An 18022-nucleotide genomic window follows, 5' to 3' on the forward strand; every position below is an offset into this window, starting at 1 on the left:
TTTTAAGCAATTCTTGTATTCATATGCAACCCCCGCCCCCCCCCCCCCCCCCCCCCCCCCCCGAAAAAACCAACCCCAACAAACAAACAAACAAACAAACAAACCTCCACAAAACCCCAAATCACTCAAACAAACCTGTAATTTTTAATATTTTGGGAGGTCAGAGTGACCATTTAAAAAAAAAACACATATGGAGGGGAAAAAAAAAAGTTGTTTATGAAAGAAGAGGGTATCAATGTAAATTTACCTCAAATGTTTGATGAAGCTATCTGATTATTACCCCAGCAACAACAACAAATTTTATTTGGGTCTGGGCTGTATTGGTTTCTCTCTCGCTTTGTCTCTTCGTTTACTTGGATGAGTAAGGGCAGGTTTTTATTCTCTGTATCACTGAAGTGCTTTCAGAAAGCCCATTTCCCATACAAAACCTGTGCCTTTTAGTTTTTGTTCATGCATTTCAGTAGTTTTACTTGACTGGATTTGACCCAATTTGAGTAGCACACAGTGATAAGATGGCTTCTGCGGCACTGGGAGATACCTGTTGCCCCTTGATCAGTGTATTTATAACTAAAATTGCTCATCTACTGTGGAGGAGGGGAACAAATATGGTCAAAGACTTTTTTTTTCTCTCTGCAAAACTTTAATGGACCTCTCTCCATGTATATTTAATATGACAAACATTGTGACCTGTTGAGAGTGTTTTCTGTTGATAATTTAGAAACTTCTAAATAAAAGTTTAGTTTATTTTTTTAAAAAACTAAAAAGTGAGAATTTTAATCATATGTAGGAATATTATTGTTGTGATATGTGACAGGCTAGATGAGAGGATGCTAGGAGTCAGGTGACTGGACAGAAGAGAAGGAAGGACCTGGAAAATAGCTGGGGAGGCCAGGAGTTTTACATCAAGTATAAGACCTGGAAAGAACTCACTGGAAGACAGTAGTGATTCAAGAGTGGTCATGAAATTGGATGTTGGGAATGCTGACAGAAATCAGATATATTCTTTGCCTCCTATACTGGGCAACATGCTAGTATAGATGATGAGGGCAGCCCAGACTCTGCTTGGTTTGCTTTTCCTCCTTTTTTCCAAAAGTGAGGAGAATACTTTTTCACCTTCACAGGCTAAGGGACAGGATGCTATGGCTGTGAGCTAGGTCCAGGCTGTTTTTCTTACTCAAAAAGAAATTAAAATGCCTTGCTTTTCTGTCTTGAAGTGTATGTGAATTCCTTCTAACTGGTAGACCTCTGAGAGTAAAAAAAGATCTGTAACTGAGGACCTTTGAGAATGAAGTCTGGGGATACATTCCCACCAGACATATTTCAAGCAGGACTTGAAGGTGTGTATTTAAATGCTGCTGTCTTTTGATATTTGTCTCTGAGTGAGGAGAAATGTAGTGCATGTCCACATGTCCCCAGATTTTGCCTGTACTACCAGTTTTTAGAAGTCTGTTTTCCAAGAAGAGGAATTTTGGAGTAGCAAAAAACAAGTGTTAGACTACCATTCTTTGTGAAGTTCTACCTCAATAATTGTTTTCTGTTTTAATTTACACTTATTTATAAATAAATATGAAACATGAGCCTTGGTTATTTTCCTTCATGCCTTGAATTTTTTTATTCTAACTTTAAATTATTATTTCATACTTTGTTGTGATACTTTTTTTTTAATACGGCCCATATCCACTCCCTATGAAAAGACTCACTGTCTTAACTATCTAATGTAAAGTACGCTATTTCTTTTTGGATCTGGATTTGAATTTTCTATAGTAAAGATTTCACATTTCATAAAATCTAGATTTATGATGCTGAGTTAAATATTTCAAGTACCTCCCTCTGACCCTATCTAACAAAATAACAAGTTTTAATAAACTTGATGTTTGGGTGATCCAGGCTTCTGACAGACTTCTTTACTAGACAGAAATTTTTCATTATCTGTTTTTCTTTTGTAATTTTTTTTCCATAAGTACTTTACAAGCTTCTAAGCATAGAGGAAGTAACTGAAGTATCTCAGAACACAGTTTACAGTTGTAGTATAGTTTGCGTTACAGTATGTACAAATCTTTCGACTGGTGATATGACATCAGTCTATAAATTGTCCTAAAAATAGACAAGGAAAGTGAAGAAATAAAACTCAGAAAATGGTCTTTTATTTGACTGAAAAAATATTTCTTGAATGTAGTTCAGAATACACAGTGTACAAAAAATCATAGTCTGTTGTTCTCAGAAAAGACACACACTGAAGTCATTCAGGAGTGCAGATGGAATTAAAAGTACTTCATCCTAAAAAGGGAATACTAAAGAGCTTTATGTGTGAGATTTGTTTGTCACACTGCCTACTGGATTAAATCAGCTGGATTTCATTGAATCTATATGTAGAATTATTTTTAAATTAATGATTCTTCTTAAGGGGCAAACTTACAGCTTTCTTTTCATGGCCACTTATGCTGCGTGTGTAGAATCAATAACCAATGCTCCTGCAGATTACTAGAAATAATTGCATAATTTTGATAAATGAAATTTACTTGTTTGCATCTTCCTTTGTATAGGAGCAGTTGAATGTAATCTGAAAGATATGTTACAGATATTTATCAAATGTATCTAGTTGAGATTTCTTGATTAAATCTGGGCTATTCAGAACAGTGGAACATAAGTTATGGCTGATATTCGTGCATTTGCATGGTGATGGTTTACTTCCAACTAAGCGCTGATCAATAATTTGTTTCTGTTGATTGAAGTAACACTGAATGGGCAGGCGTACCTGGAGTTCTTTCTACAAACTGTTAGAAAAATAGGAAAAGTTAGGGCCTACTGGAGGCATGTGGGAATAGTTCTCTCAAGTATTTAGGTTGATCAGGTAAGCATTTAAAGTTTACCCAATAAAAATTGCTACAGAGAAGATGAAAGTACCTTAAGAATATACCATGAAAAAGCTAAGACGATTATTACCAGTGGTCATTTCATTGTAAAACAAGCTTTGTATTAACCTTGTGGATTGTTGAAGAATTGTTGGAAAACCTAGCGTGTTAAACAAAGATGTTTGGGTTTTTTTCCTTTGACAGAGTTATTTCTTTTAAAGATGAATACAAATATCAGTTAGGCAGGATAGGGCTGTAAGTTTTCCATATGCAATAGCAGGTTGGAAGGTACTGTTGTTAGTATGGAATGGGTGACGGACAGCCTTCTCTTATTCACAGTTCTTTATTTCAGACCACCAGTTAGTAGGGCGTTGCCACAGCCAGAGAAACTTCAGACAAATAATGTTGGGAAAAAAAAGAGACCTATAGAGGTAAGAAAAACTTCGGCCTCCTCTTCCTCTCCTTTTAGGACTGTTTTTTGCCAAAAAATGACACCTTTGTGGACACACTAAGTGATTGTTTCATTTTAAATGTATCAAAGATGGGATTATTGAATAATGAGTAAATATACAGCAGAAAAGTGGGAGATAATTTTTTGTTTTAAAATCCAAAAAGCCTGATACTTTTTCTTGAAAACAAACTGTAGCACAACTTAATTCTTAGTAACAATAAAACCTTTTAAATGCAGTGTGTAGAAAGCATTATGTCCTGTTTATATAACTGGATTATTAATGGATATATTATAGCTAATAAAACAAAACATCTTTTACTGCAGGTTTTTTTTAAATTTATTTTAACACTTTGTTTAAAATTCATCGTTAACTGTTCTAAGAATAAAATAATTTTTTTAAATCTGCTGATGCCTTTAGCTCAGGCACCTGTTTTTTAATTATATAGCCAGTGCAAATAAATATACTCACTTTTGATTAATCTGAACTGGAAATTTCACCTAACATTGAAAACTGCAATGCTTCATATCAACTGAGATATTTTTGTGATACAAAACAAAATGTTTGGTGTAGCATAATAAATGGCCTTTTGCCATCTGTGTGCTAGAAGTTGTAGTCTGTAATTCAGCTTTCTTAATTGCCAGCTGGAACTAAATTGTGGACCAATTTTTGTCATTCTTTGTTTCTTGTTATCTTATGCATCAAAAAAGCTGTATTCTCAGCTCACTGTAATTTATTTATTTATATATATGTGTATCATACATGAGTGACTCTTTCTGTATATATATATATGTGTGAGTGTGTGTGTGTGTGTATGCACATATAAATATCCTACAGCATCCACCAAACAGAGATGATAAGATGACTTTACTGTACAACAAGAATAAGCAGCAATGGAAGCTGACAAGGAAGGCAGGATCTCAGTTTCTGTTGGTTTGAGACATAAACTCCTTCTCCTTTACTACATAAGGACATGTTTGAAAAATAAAATACTGGAAGATACAGTAAAGTTCATAGTTGCTTTAAAGTTTTGAGTATCTAATAGATGTAAATATCTTTTTTAGGACCTAATTTTGGAGCTGGTATTTGGGTACCGAGGCAAGGACTGCAGAAACAATGTGCACTATTTGAATGATGGTGCTGATGTAATATATCATACTGCGTCTATTGGGATCTTGTATAATGTGGCAACAGGTAGGCAAAAACCCACTCGAGGAAAAATGTTTCTTCATATACATGGAGTTACAGTTTATGAAGTAACTGGCATGCTTTAAATCCTATAAAAGTAAATGGGGAAATTAGTAGTAGTAGTAGTATCATCATTATTATCGTTATTATCATTATAATTGTTTGCTAAAAATTCAGTCTGTTGAGATGATTTGTAATAGCTGCATAAGCAAGCTAAATATATTCAAATGTTTCTGGTGACTAAATTTGGAGGAAGTAAAGATTTGAATATTTTGGTATCAGCTTTCTGTAATTTGCTTGTTAAAATTGTCGCAGAAGGTATAACACCTGAACAGTGGGGTCATTGTAGTTATTAATTTTTTTTTCTAGAACCAAGTTAGTATTTTTATTTGGTTTACTTTTCAGACATCCGTATCAATACATTCATTCCGTATAACCTATTTAGTTTAGATAATTTAGACCTTTTAAGAGTAACACAATGCAGTTTGTTTCTGTGATATTTGAGCAACGTGATGGAGAAGGCTTGAGGAAATAGTTTGGAGTTACTGAGTGCTATGTGTTAAAATAGAGATAAAAAAATCGGAAGTTTCTTTCTGTTTCTTGGTTATAAGCTCCAAACTGCAACATCATCTTAATGCTGTTTTCTAGCAAATATAAAATTTTCAACATAACTGTGTCTATGTGTGTATAAATGTTTTAATTAAAAGTTGGACTTTTTTATTATTTTTTTTTTAGGCTCTCAGTCTTTTTACCAGGAACACAATGATGATATTTTGTGCCTCACTGTAAATCAGCACCCCAAGTTTACCAACATAGTGGCAACTGGCCAAGTAGGTATGTTTGTATTTTTGTAAAAAGAAATTAACTTAAAAGCATGCAGTTAGGGCCTTGTGAGTTCATGATTAATCACAAAAATATTTGATTATGCTATCTCCGTTTGTATGAGTGTTACTCAGTTACCTGTCCTCTTTACATGTTTCTTTGAGTGAAAGCTGAACAAAAAACATTGAGGCATGAAAGAAGATTAAGCTTATCTTTTGTTTGAAGTGTTATCAAAATATTTTTTTTTAGAAATCTTAAGCCCCATGAAATTAGTCTGGTTTTATTTAACTATCAGAAGCTTAATTGAGCTATCTTTCATTTCTATATGGACTAAACCCAGAGTTCTTAAAATAGATGTCGCTTTATGTAGGTTTTATCTCATCAGGCAGTTTTATAATACCTACTTGGTGTTTTGATAATATATAGTTGTAATATTGTAGGCAGAACCAAAACCCTAATGGTGTTTCCCAACAGATAAATTTAGATTTAGGGGGAAAATATACATGTTTCATAGTAATATTAAGTGCATCTATGAACCAACCATGTTAAAAAAAAAAAAAAAGCAACCAAAAAAAACAACCAACAAAAAACCACTGTGGATCTGCATTGCTTAACTAATACTGCTGTTTCCAAATTTTGCCGAATAGTGTAGTTTTTGTAGTCCTACAAGCCAACTGCAGTTTTCATACCTTCAGTTGTTCCTCAGCAGATTACAACCCACATTGTTTTCCTTAGTGCATATAACATAAAAAAAGCTTAGTTTTAGCCAGAGTAGCTTTTTTTTTTTTCTTCCCTGTAGGTTTGGTTTAGATGTTTCATCTAAATACAGTCAGTTTGTCAGAGTTTACTACTGCTTCCCTCTGTCTTTTGGATTTTTAGGTGTGTGTCTCATTAAAATTGACTCATTGATAGTAGTAACTCTTTAGCTAAAATAGATTCATTTCTTGGTGAGTTTCTTGTCTCACATCAGTTTAAAGAAACCATTAATGGAAATAATTTAAATGGAAAAAATAATCACCAGATTTTTGCCTATCATTTGATTGCAAAGACCATTTGCGGGAATAACAGACCTTTTATTGTCTAGGAGTTTGCTTTTTCAGCACATTTCATTATTTGGCCATTTGCCTTTCCATATGATAGAATATATGGGAAGAGTGTAAGCATAATGTGAAAATTTGTTCTTTGCATGGATTTTCTTCAGTGTTTGTCTTACCCAAGAAGAAACACAGGACCCTTAATCATTTCTGAATCAGCTAGCAGGAGAACAATTTTAACTGTTTCGTAACATGGGTTAAGGCATGTAAATCAGGAGCAGATGACACTTAAAAATTAGGCTACAAACATACTTTTAAGGAGAGAATTAAATCTGAAAAATGAACTGGAAGCAAAATATCTTCGAAGAACACTTATTTTTAGATTCTGAACAGATGTTAAGGAGTACATACTCCATAAAGAATATACTTAACTGATGCTACTTTTCCAGCTGATATGACTGGCACAAGCATAGTTTCACCAGCAGGATTTAAATCTTCAAAAGATTTACATAAACATAATTTCAAATATTTTTACACAGTAATGCTGTATGTAGAGTCCCAGTAATACTTGCCAGTACCTGAATAGTCCTGACTTCTTAATGCTCCTATAGAAGAAAATTGGGTGTATTTGCCACTTGTCAAGATCAGGCTCAAACATTACTTCTTAGCAGAATAGCATTCAGCACTTTTTTCCCCACTTAATTTGTTAAAATATCAGTAATGTCTAAAATAACATTTTTTATTTAGTTTGGCAGAGAGAGACCTAACATACGCCAAAACTAGATTTTTATGTTGTAACTCAAAACAGAAATCAAAATATATTAATTCTATGAATTTTTATTTCTGATGTGAGGGCTTTTTATCAGTTATTGTTCATCTTTAACACCAAAAGCAGTGTTGATGCTGCTTCAATGCAAAGAGGTGACATCAAGGTGTGTGTTAAGAAATTACACTAAATGTGGCATATATTTTCTTTAGCACTTTATCTTATTTCTGGTCTAATTATTTTTCTGCTGCTTTTCCATTACAGGAGACTCAGCAGATATGTCAGGTAAGGGAAATAAAATTTTAACATCTTCAGGTGTAGTTAGACTATCTAGTAATAGTCTACAGCTTTATAGAGGAATAAGTGATGTGGATTCATTTTTAGTTTATTAAAACCCTGTATCAGTCATATTACTGTCAGCACTGAATATAAACCACAACAGCTCAGCAAATTGTAAATATAGAAACAATTAAAATGTTAGACACACTTAAAACGTACTTTTGTCGTAACATAACCCCTTCTTGCTGCCCAGTGATTAGTGAGTTTCTAATACATACTGCTACTGTAGCATTCCTGTGTATGCTTGCAGGTTGCATAGACATGTTGGGGCTGACAATTAACATTTGGTTTAGATACTCAATTGAGTATAATTTCAATATGCATTTCTAAAGTAAATTCCATTGAGGAGGCCTAGGTGACTGAGTGAAAAAAACCAATCACTTTTCACATTTATGTATGATTGTCATGCAGTTATTACCACTGATCCAAAATGCTTGTTATGATGTCAGTTTAATTTTTTCTGTATCATTTTGGGTCTTTGACAGTTTGATAGTCTTGACTGAGCTATTTTTTATTAACTTGTTTTTTCAACAGTAATCTTAAAAACTCATCACCATCATGTGTGAGTGACTTCATTGTTATGCAGCCATAATTGTCTTGTGACACATCTTCAGAGATGCATAAATGTGTGTTCACGTGTAACTAGAAAGTATAATAATCTTCATGTGGATCTAAAGTTTGTTCTGTGAAGAACAAATATACGATGGCATTTTTAATGTGTGTTAACATTTTTTAAATACGCCAATTTATGCTTGCTCTAAGGATAGGAGGAAGAATATAGGTACCTTTTCTCACCTACTGCAGCTGTAGTTTAAGCCTGTGTATATTACTGAGCTCTGTTGTCACTGCCTGAAACCAGCACTCTTTTCTTTAATCATTAATCTGGAATCCAAGCTGCCGCGTGCCTTCATTAGAAAGTTGCGTAGTTTCGCTTAAAATTTATCGATGGCTATTTGGCAGCTTTCTTGCTGGCAACTTTCACTTTTCTAGTTCCAGTTTTCTGTTGTCTACAGTGAGGCAGGGGTTGTTGAAGCAGTAATGTTTGTGATAGGCTGGAACGGCAAATCAAGTTTCATAATGACTTGGTATAGGTTTGCTTCATTGTACTCAAGATATTTTTTGTCCTGCCAGCCCATAGTAGCTTTATCTAACTTCTCCCAGGAGATGACACCTTAGAAAATCTCTCTTGTGAGAGCAGACATTGAGCAGCTGGAGTACTCCACAGTGTCGCAGGACGCAATGTCAGGACAGAGACTTGCAGAAGAACGCCATCAAGTAGGAGGACTCAAGAGTCCACGTTCTCTGTCCTGCAAGTCTTGCTCTGAAAGATTTTGTCAGTTCTTATGAATGAAATCTAGGTGAAATTTTGTCTGCCACCCAAAAGAAAAATTTTGACCAAGGCTATAGGGCAAGTGCACAGGTCAAGGGGCAATACAGAGCTTTACTAAGAGGAGTGCTGAAGAGGAAAAACCAGTTCAGAGCCATAATAAAGCTCTCCCTTCCCTCAACTTTGCATAAGGGCGGCATGCCAGTTGTTGCCAGCCCCTACCCTTTCTGTTTTAATGGCATGTCTATACTGTGCTGTAGTACCTCTCAAAAGGTGATGGTAACAGCATGTTGGTGCCATGAGAGGAAATTCCAATGGGAAAGAAGAAATTAGGAAGATTGTTCTAAAGACTGTTTTGGAAAAGCTGTGGAATTGTGCTGAAAAACTTAGTTTCATGTGACTAAAATTTTACCTAGGTCCCTGTGCCTACTGTTACCCATCATATGTGTGCCTTTGAGGGACTAGATTTAGCTGATTAGAAACACAAAGCATGGAGCTGAAATAGAATTTAGTCTTTGTGCATCTGGGTCTAGGACAGTAACCAGTAACCTCCAGACTCTGCAGTTCGATCACTAGAGATCAGAAGTAAAAATGTTTGTGAGACTCATGCTGTCCTGGATATGCCCTAGATTCTGTTCAGAGATTGCAAACTGTACATAGATTGCAAGATCTTTGGAGAAGGCATTGCATTTGGAAAAAATCTAATCATCATCATAATAGAAACAGTCCACATACATTAGTAGCATGGAAAGACAGTTCTTACTGCAAAGAGCTTGCAGTCTAAACAATGCATACTAAATTAAATCCCCTAGTTTTTCTACATCAGTAAGCAAGCTGATTATTCAACTGACGCTCTCCTAAGAGAGGATGCATTTCAGACAGATGGCCATTTTGTAGAAAAGGAGATTTTGGCTTTGCACTGTAAACTAATTTCTCTGTAGCTATCCAAAAGCCCCATGTCGAAATTGCATTCTTGATGATCTGTTTAATATTTATGAAGGTTTCTGAGTTAGCATGCTGAACTAAGTTCTACTAGGAGAAAACCAGGAGAGGACAGCTTGCTTTCAGAGCTTCTGCTGTGCTTCAGAAGTCCAGTTAAGCAAAGTTTTCATCTCCAGTAGCATATATGAGGCCAGCTTCTTAGTCCTTCCTAATGGTCCTGTTTGCTGTAAATTGGTTTCCAAAGGGAAGTCAATATCTCCTTTCTTTTCTTTCTTTTTTTTTCCACCTGACCAGAACAATTTTATTGATCTTACTAAAAAATATTAACTGCTTCAATAAGCAAATCATTAGATCTTTTCAAACTGTATACTAATTACATATTTTTATATTTGTGTAGCTACAGCTCCTTCTATTCATGTGTGGGATGCAATGAACAAACAGACACTGTCAGTACTCCGGTGCTACCATTCCAAGGGTGTTTGCTCAGTCAGTTTCAGTGCCACTGGCAAACTGCTGCTCTCTGTAGGGCTGGATCCTGAACATACTATTACCATTTGGAAGTGGCAGGAAGGTAGGAAAGTGATTGTTTTTCATAAAATGTGTTTATATTGTTAGAGGTATGTTGGCTTCAGTCAAGAGCAATTGTAACGTGAAAATACCAGCAGATTGGAAATTATTACAATAAATGCTATACACTATGCACTGTACAAGAAGAGGTAAAATAAATGTACTTACCCATTATAGTAACTGTTAAATCTATCTTCTTTGGAGCTTCCCAGCTAGAATAATTAAAGAAAATTGTAGTCTTCATTCTTCCCTCACACACACCACCACCCCCCACCCCCCCAAGTAATTTCTTTGCTGTTTGGTAAAACTGTAAAATCTTTTTTGTTCTCAGAAGAAATTTTCTGTTATTCTCTGTTCTTCTCTAAAGTCTGATTACATGACTAGGTTGTTGCACTCCTAAAATTATCCCCCCAGAATGGCAGAAATATGATGCCAGTACAGCTCCCTTATGCAGCTATGTAATTGGTGTCTGAAGATACACATGTTTTCAGATTGTCTTTGGTCTGAGTTCAGGATTTAGGCTAAAATGATTCAGTCAGCTCCTTTCTTCATCTCCTTTCCATCTGGCAAAGCCACGCCCAGATTATGAAGCTGATTCTCTAGTCTCAGGGGGTTTATTTCCTCTCTCTTGGGAGATTTCCATTGATCAACTAGTATCTCTCAGAAATTTAAAGATCAGCTATCAAGTTAATGAAAAGTGACCCTTCGCAGCTTGTCTGCTAGATCCTGTGGAGCTGGACACAATGTCAAATAAACATAATAAATTTGTATTTATACAATCTTGGGTAGTATGAAGGATGTGCCTATGCAGCAATGCACTGCCATTTCAGTCAGAACGTGCCTGTGCTCCTTTTTTAAGAATTGATACAGATTCAACAAGGATCCAGACTGAGGAATCTTCATGTGGGTCAAAATGTCTGATTTTAACACCTCTGAAGAGACTGGAAAACCATTACCTTTGAATCTGAGGCCATATGTAACAGTTTCTGCATTTTCTGCACAAAGGACAAAATTTTCTAACTTTGGACAAAATTTGCAGAGAAGTCATTCATTAATTTGTCCAGAGTTTGGAATTTTCAGAGGAGTCATAGGAATTTAAGAGGAGATAGAAACTTACTTGGATCTGAGCTCCTATTTCTTTTATACTCCAGTGGAAATTGAAAATTTTAAGTAGATGGCACCTTCATTAGGTGCCACACTTTACTACTGGGTCTTATTAAATGACTTTTTCTTTTTTAATCTGCATCTTAATTTAGTTTTAGTTTAGGAGCAGTTTGTGCTTTTCTTCCCGACCTGTGTGGTCTTGGGTGACTCATCATTCTCCATAATTTTTATAGTTTTTTAAACATAAATGTGTGGTTTTCTCAGCAAATTAAAAACATCTATTTTCTTTCTGCCAGGTGCCAAAATTGCCAGCCGAGCTGGTCATAACCAGCGTATATTTGTAGCAGAATTCAGACCAGATTCAGATACTCAGTTTGTTTCTGTGGGAGTAAAACATGTGAGGTTCTGGACACTAGCTGGAAGAGCTCTTCTCAGTAAAAAAGGGCTGCTGAGCTCCATAGAAGATGCCCGAATGCAAACAATGCTGTCTGTAGCTTTTGGAGCGGTATGTACCTTAAACTATTTTAAAATGCATACAAGCAAGCATTTTTTCACTCTTCTGCCTTTATTCCATTCAATGAGACTTTTCTAACCTGCTAATGAGTATGTCAGTTGTTTTATTAACCTCGATTTAGCGTTTCTAATACTTGCCTGCTAGTTAGAACAAATACCAGCTTTCTTTAGAACAGAAAAGATTATGGATTTGTATGTTTTCGAAAGAAACGAACGTAGGTGCTTTGGACTGATGATATGCTGCTTGCTGCTTAATCCAGGTGAAACAAAGCTCACTTTACTGCAGGAACCAAACAGCAGAAATGAGGCTAATTTTATGCCCGCCGGGGGGTCATTGTGCTATAATCTGTATGCATTGCTACGTGTGTACTGGTACTCTGAAATACCGCACAGTACCAAATCTGAGGAGTGTTCATATAAGTTGCTAAAACAGTTTTGCTCAATAACCAATTCCAGTTGGTTTTAAATGTATCCTAATAATTTGCCCTTAAACTCAGAGGTAATTACATTTTTATTACCTTTCAATAACAGGAAGCAGAAGTAAAGAACAGGCAGCTTTTAGTTAAGTCAAACTGTTTTCTTTGTAAAGTAGTGGTTATTGTAGTCCAGTGAGTACCTACACCTAACAACAAAAGTGACTGCAAGCATAATGTACGTAGCAAGGGGGTGCAGATTGCCTGTTTGTGTGAAATACCAAAACCGTTCTTGGGTTTCTACTTTTTTACCACAGTTTGCATGCCTGATAGGCTGAAAACATAGATAACGCTATAACTGAAGTCATTGCATTTCTTCTTGCAGTGCAGAGCCTATTAGCTACAAGAAAGCATGTTTCAGACTTCAAGAAGGAATATAGTAGCTCATTGTTTTGACCCTACAGGTGGTTATTACCAGTTCCATAGTTTGCTTTTCTACAGGAGCAAATAAATGCAATCTAGCCTAAATGCAAATGGTGATGAATGTTTTTCTTCCTGCCTTACTCAGAATCGGATGATGAGTGTATTTTTCCCCTTTTCAGAATAACTTGACGTTTACAGGTACTATCAGTGGAGATGTTTGTGTTTGGAAGGATCATGTGTTGATACGAATTGTGGCCAAAGCTCACAATGGACCTGTTTTCACAATGTATACCACATTAAGAGATGGTTTGATCGTTACAGGAGGCAAAGAAAGGCCGTGAGTTGTCTTTTTCCTTTTTTCTGCATGCACATGTATTCTTTAAAAATGGTTTGGATTCATTCCATCTAGCACTAGGCAGCTGAGACATCAAAGGTAGAAGAGTAGTCACTTTCGGATTCCTGAGTAGGTGGTAGGAAAAAAAAGTAGCCACCACCTCCAAAGTGCAGGTAAGCCCATATGAGCTTCAAGTACCTTTTTCCATTGATTATAAGAGAAAGCCTGGGGTCGCTGGGATCCTGACCTGGCGTCTTGCTTAAGTACCTGAAGTCAAGGGGGATGAATGAGAATCTAAATGATGTACAAATAGTTCTTCATAATTATAACTTCTAGATAATAGTCATCTTTCTAAAGCACACATGCAAGTTTCTTCAGGCATTTTATGATGACTTCACATTATTTTGCTTAAAAATAATTTATTTTACGCTTGCCTATTATGTGAATGATTATTAGTTATATTGCATTATCAATTATACTGCATTACATCAGTCAGGTAATGTTTCTCCAAGTACAGATACACAGTTATGAAACAGATGATACAGTTCTCCCTCCTTAAGCTGAAAAGGCCTGAACTGTTATAATCAAAAGTAGCCTTGAAATCACTTTATCGTGTTACTAAATGGTTCAATGCTATGTATCACAACAGTATTATTTTTGAGAGAAGGCAAAAACATTTAGTTTGAAATACAGCTTTAAGCATTAAAAGTTTCCTAGTCCCTGGTGGGTTGCTACTTTTTCTGAAGTTGAACTGAGGTTGTTAATCCAAGTAACTTGCGCAACTGTGATTAAAAAAATGAATTATAAATATTATAACAGCATAATGCATAGGTTCTTTTAAGGGAAGGATCATTTAGTTATGATAGCAAACTGTCTTCTCTCAAATCTAAGGTACAGCAGCATCCTTTGGCTTTGGGATTGTAAGCAAAATATCTCTTCAAGCATTTGAATCTTTTCTTGGTACCATGCTGATGATTAAAGGGGAAAAAAAATGCTTCAGCTGTAATACAGTCCATCTCATGTCATGATAGTGTTACATTTTGCAGGACACAGTTTGTTTGCTATGTTTTCCTTAAATAGTCCTCAAAGATCCTGGTTGATACTCAGAACAAGCTGAAAACTTACTTATTCCTATGGCTGAAATATTTTCTTCTAGTATTTATAAAACATCACCATGGTTTTATTTGGAGAATGTTCTTGCTGCCACTTAGCTTCAGAGCTAATTAGTATTTGACCTGAAAGAAATAGTAATGAATAACAGTAAGAAACAATAATTCATCCCCTGTGGGAAAATGGCATATTGAAAGTATACAAAGCAAATTCTACGTTTAAGAAAACTTCATGTTTTCTTGGCATTCTTAATTGCAGTTCACAAGCCTCTTTTAATAAAATCTTTTTGCTGAGCATGGTGACCAATCGTATGTCAAAACAGTGCTATTGGGAAGCAAAGAATATTGCATTGTAAGGACTAGTGATTTGTAATTCGTTACAGTTATTTTAGTAATAATAGTACAAAAGCAGTAATTGTGATTAAACTTTCTGGAGTTCTTTGTCAGCATTTGTTCAGTAATCAAAGTTGTAACACTGACAGCTCGATATTGTGGAACATAAGGTTTTCTTTTCTGTTGTGGGAGATTCTTTTCTCTTTGAGGACAGAGAAAACATGTCCCAGATCAACTGGAAATGCCAGATTTTAAAACTGTTTCTTTAAATATTGCCTCCTTTTTAGAAACCTTTTTTTATTTTGATGTGTTCTTTACTGAAATACCAGTTCTCGTGAAAGTGGTTGGGAAATGCTTAGTGCTTTCATGATTAGTATTTATTAGTTGGGTATCATGTGCAATTAGCATTGTGTGATTTTTCTCCTATATCTTTGTAATTTATTTCACAGTGATGAAGATAGTGACATTTTCACAAAAGTGAAAATCTGTTGTCGTTTATTTCACAGTAGCAAAATACATATTTCCTGTTTCTCTCAACTATATTTTGATAGTGTCTGCCTGTCTTAATAATAAGATGGCAGTTTGTTCACAGACTCAACTGTTCCTTTGACTAGACAAATTCCCTAAGAGTACTAATTCAGACTAAGCTTAGCAGTGACCATCTTTCACCTTGTTCTGTAAAGCAGAATGAGGACTTTGAATGAGTATTTCTTGCTTAGCTAGGAGGCTCAGCATAATAACATCACCTGTTTGGTAAAAACAAATGTAATCTTTAATAATTTAACACATATAAAATTTCTCATTTACAATACATTACATAAAATAATATAGTTCTTTCATACATTAATTGTCCTTTTTTGTGCGAGCCATTATACTTACGGGTTGTTCCTGATTTCTTCATAGTTCAAAGGAAGGAGGAGCAGTTAAGCTATGGGATCAAGAGCTGAAACGATGTCGTGCCTTTAGACTAGAGACAGGACAAATGACGGACTGTGTTCGCTCTGTTTGTAGAGGCAAGGTAAAGAAAGCCTCATGTCTTTAAAATAAAGTTTTTATAATTTGTGGATTGATCTATATCATTAAATATATGATATTGCTTTCTCTTATAATTAGTATTTGAAATTAAAGGTTGAGCTAGAAGGTGTCTGCAAGTGATTTTACAGCAGGAAAAAAAATCAGCTTTGGGAGATCTTAGTCTTACTTAGGATAATATTCTTTATATATTTTGATTAAAGACTAAGGATTCCTTTTTTCTTTTTACACTTCAAATATCTGACTTACAAGCAATAACTTTGTACTTTAATAAATCATAAAGGAGTTTAAAAATAAATTACCTTTGATTATTTGATTACTTGATTTCGGCAAACATCTTGGCAGAACGATAGGTTTTGGTTGTATCTTTATTACTGTTCATCACAAGTAGTTAATGTATTATATCAGAGATAATTCTTTCACTGTTGTTCAAGGGGAAAATTCTTGTTGGGACAAGAAATGCTGAAATAATTGAAGTTGGAGAGAAGAATGCTGCATGTAACATTCTAATTAATGGTCATATGGATGGACCAATTTGGGGTCTAGCAACACATCCTTCCAGAGATTTTTTCCTTTCTGCTGCAGAAGATGGCACAGTAAGACTCTGGGATATTGCTGAAAAGGTAGGTGTTGGAGAATAGTTGTGGTTCAGGAAAACAGAAAAATAAATTAAAATCGTAGACTTGTGGTGGTACTGAGGACTTGAAACTTGTTTTTTAATGTATTCTGAGGATGATTAATCTGATAGTGGCAAACTGTTAGCATAAGGTACTTGTGAAATATGAACAAATAGAAACATTTACTCTTCTGGGTTTTCATTTCTTCACAGAAGATGCTGAACAAAGTCAGCTTAGGACATGCAGCTCGTACTGTTTGTTATAGCCCGGAAGGCGATATGGTAGCTATTGGCATGAGAAACGGAGAGTTTATTATCTTGCTTGTGACTTCTCTAAAAATTTGGGGGAAAAAAAGGGACAGAAGATCAGCGATTCAAGATATCAGGTTAGAAAATATAATGCCTTTGTCTATTAGCATTCTATAAATCGTATTATTTTGATTTTTGAAAATACAATTTTATGTTCTGAGGAGCATTGCAATGGTGTTTCAGAGAGCTGGAATCAATGAGTGAGTTGCAGAGTTTGTGTGATTACTCTGATACTAGGAATAAAAAGGAAGGGGGAGGTACATGAAGATAAGAGATAGCAATCAGTCAAAAAAGAGGTAGTACCATCGGGGGAGTGTCAGATGGTATGGCCAAGGATTAGTTAAAGTGAAGGGTGAATGGGGAAGTCAATAGACAATAGGAAGAGACCATCCTAATCAGGGAGTACGTGAGAAGGTGTGAAGAGGAGCAGGGTGAAGGCTGGTTTGTGAAGGACAATGGAAATGCCTGTCAGTTTGTTCTCCATTGTGTTTTGTTAGAAGAGAGTTAGCAGACATAAAATTTTGCTTCTAGTTCCTGAGTGGAGGACAAGACTGTTCCTTTTGTGAGAGAAATTGGCCGGGAGCACCTGAGGGAAGCTTCTGGTGAGCCAAGTGGGAGAGTGGGAGAAATATGAGCAAACACAGATCTTGATGCAGGAAGGCAGGAGAGCCCTGCTAGGAGTTACGGGGTTGCTGGAATCAGAAAGCCGTCCCAAGGTATGTCTTGGAGATAATAGAAATAAAGAAACTTCCCTAGTAACATAAAAGGGACTGTGAGGAATTTGTTCAGCTCAGGAAGCTACTGAGTTTCAAGACTAGGAAGGAAAGCTGGAGGAAAGAAATCACTTTGCAAAGATACATTGGGCAGATGAAAGATTTGATTTTACATCTTTTTATTTGGTACGTTTAATCTAGAAGGTCTGGCTTTTCTGCATTTACAGCATTTTATTTTTCTAGTTTGTGGCCTTGTAAGTGTTACAAGTCAGTTATAAGGGGCATGTCACAAAGTCCTTAGACCATTGAGATGGTAATGAGATCAGATAATGAACAGTTATTCCAGAGATGTTCCCAGTTCACTTACATGTGACAGCTGTACCAAAATTCTTGTCACATTCTACTGTATATACCTTCTCTGAAAATTTTGTTTCAAAAGCTGTTTGTTTAGCAGATGAAATAGTCTACCTCTCTCTCTTTAGTTCTGGATAGCAGATATTTGAATTGCAAATTTACTCATGCTTCTCAAATATTAGAATCTGTTGTAAGTGCCAACTTGTGTTCATAAAAGCCTTTTATCTGTTCAGGTTTAGCCCGGATTCTCGTTACTTAGCAGTTGGTTCCAGTGAGAATGCAGTGGATTTTTATGATCTGACTTTGGGTCCCACGCTAAATCGAGTCAGCTATTGCAAAGATATCCCAAGTTTTGTGATCCAGATGGACTTCTCTGCAGACAGCTCTTATCTCCAGGTATCGGTCATTAATTGTTCAAAATACTGAGTGGAGAATGTGCTCCTGACAGATATTCTGCAAGTATTCTTCTTGGACAACTGTTAT

At 35.6% G+C, this 18022-nt stretch overlaps 1 protein-coding gene across 6 annotated transcripts in view; it reads left to right on the plus strand.

Moving 5' to 3' along the window:
• The window catches only part of EML5 (EMAP like 5), a 113834-nt gene that overhangs the window by 85428 nt on the left and 10384 nt on the right, over window positions 1-18022 (plus strand). For 2 of the 6 annotated variants that reach the window (XR_005828801.1, XM_040600079.1), the window contains exons 30-40: window positions 3205-3283; window positions 4366-4495; window positions 5225-5323; window positions 7376-7396; window positions 10117-10290; window positions 11687-11895; window positions 12919-13076; window positions 15419-15533; window positions 15982-16170; window positions 16377-16549; window positions 17773-17935. Coding sequence is in view for 4 of the 6 variants with exons in the window: in XM_040600079.1 (XP_040456013.1) it covers window positions 3205-3283; window positions 4366-4495; window positions 5225-5323; window positions 7376-7396; window positions 10117-10290; window positions 11687-11895; window positions 12919-13076; window positions 15419-15533; window positions 15982-16170; window positions 16377-16549; window positions 17773-17935 (1510 nt within the window). In the remaining 2 variants the exon portion in view is untranslated. Of the gene's footprint in view, window positions 1-3191; window positions 3284-4365; window positions 4496-5224; window positions 5324-7375; window positions 7397-10116; window positions 10291-11686; window positions 11896-12918; window positions 13077-15418; window positions 15534-15981; window positions 16171-16376; window positions 16550-17772; window positions 17936-18022 lie in introns of those variants that run through there. The other 4 variants (XM_040600080.1, XM_040600081.1, XM_040600083.1 and 1 more) reach the window with 4 other exon arrangements.

The sequence above is a fragment of the Falco naumanni genome, chromosome 7, assembly GCF_017639655.2.
Source record: "Falco naumanni isolate bFalNau1 chromosome 7, bFalNau1.pat, whole genome shotgun sequence".
Classification (NCBI taxonomy): Eukaryota; Metazoa; Chordata; class Aves; order Falconiformes; family Falconidae; genus Falco; species Falco naumanni.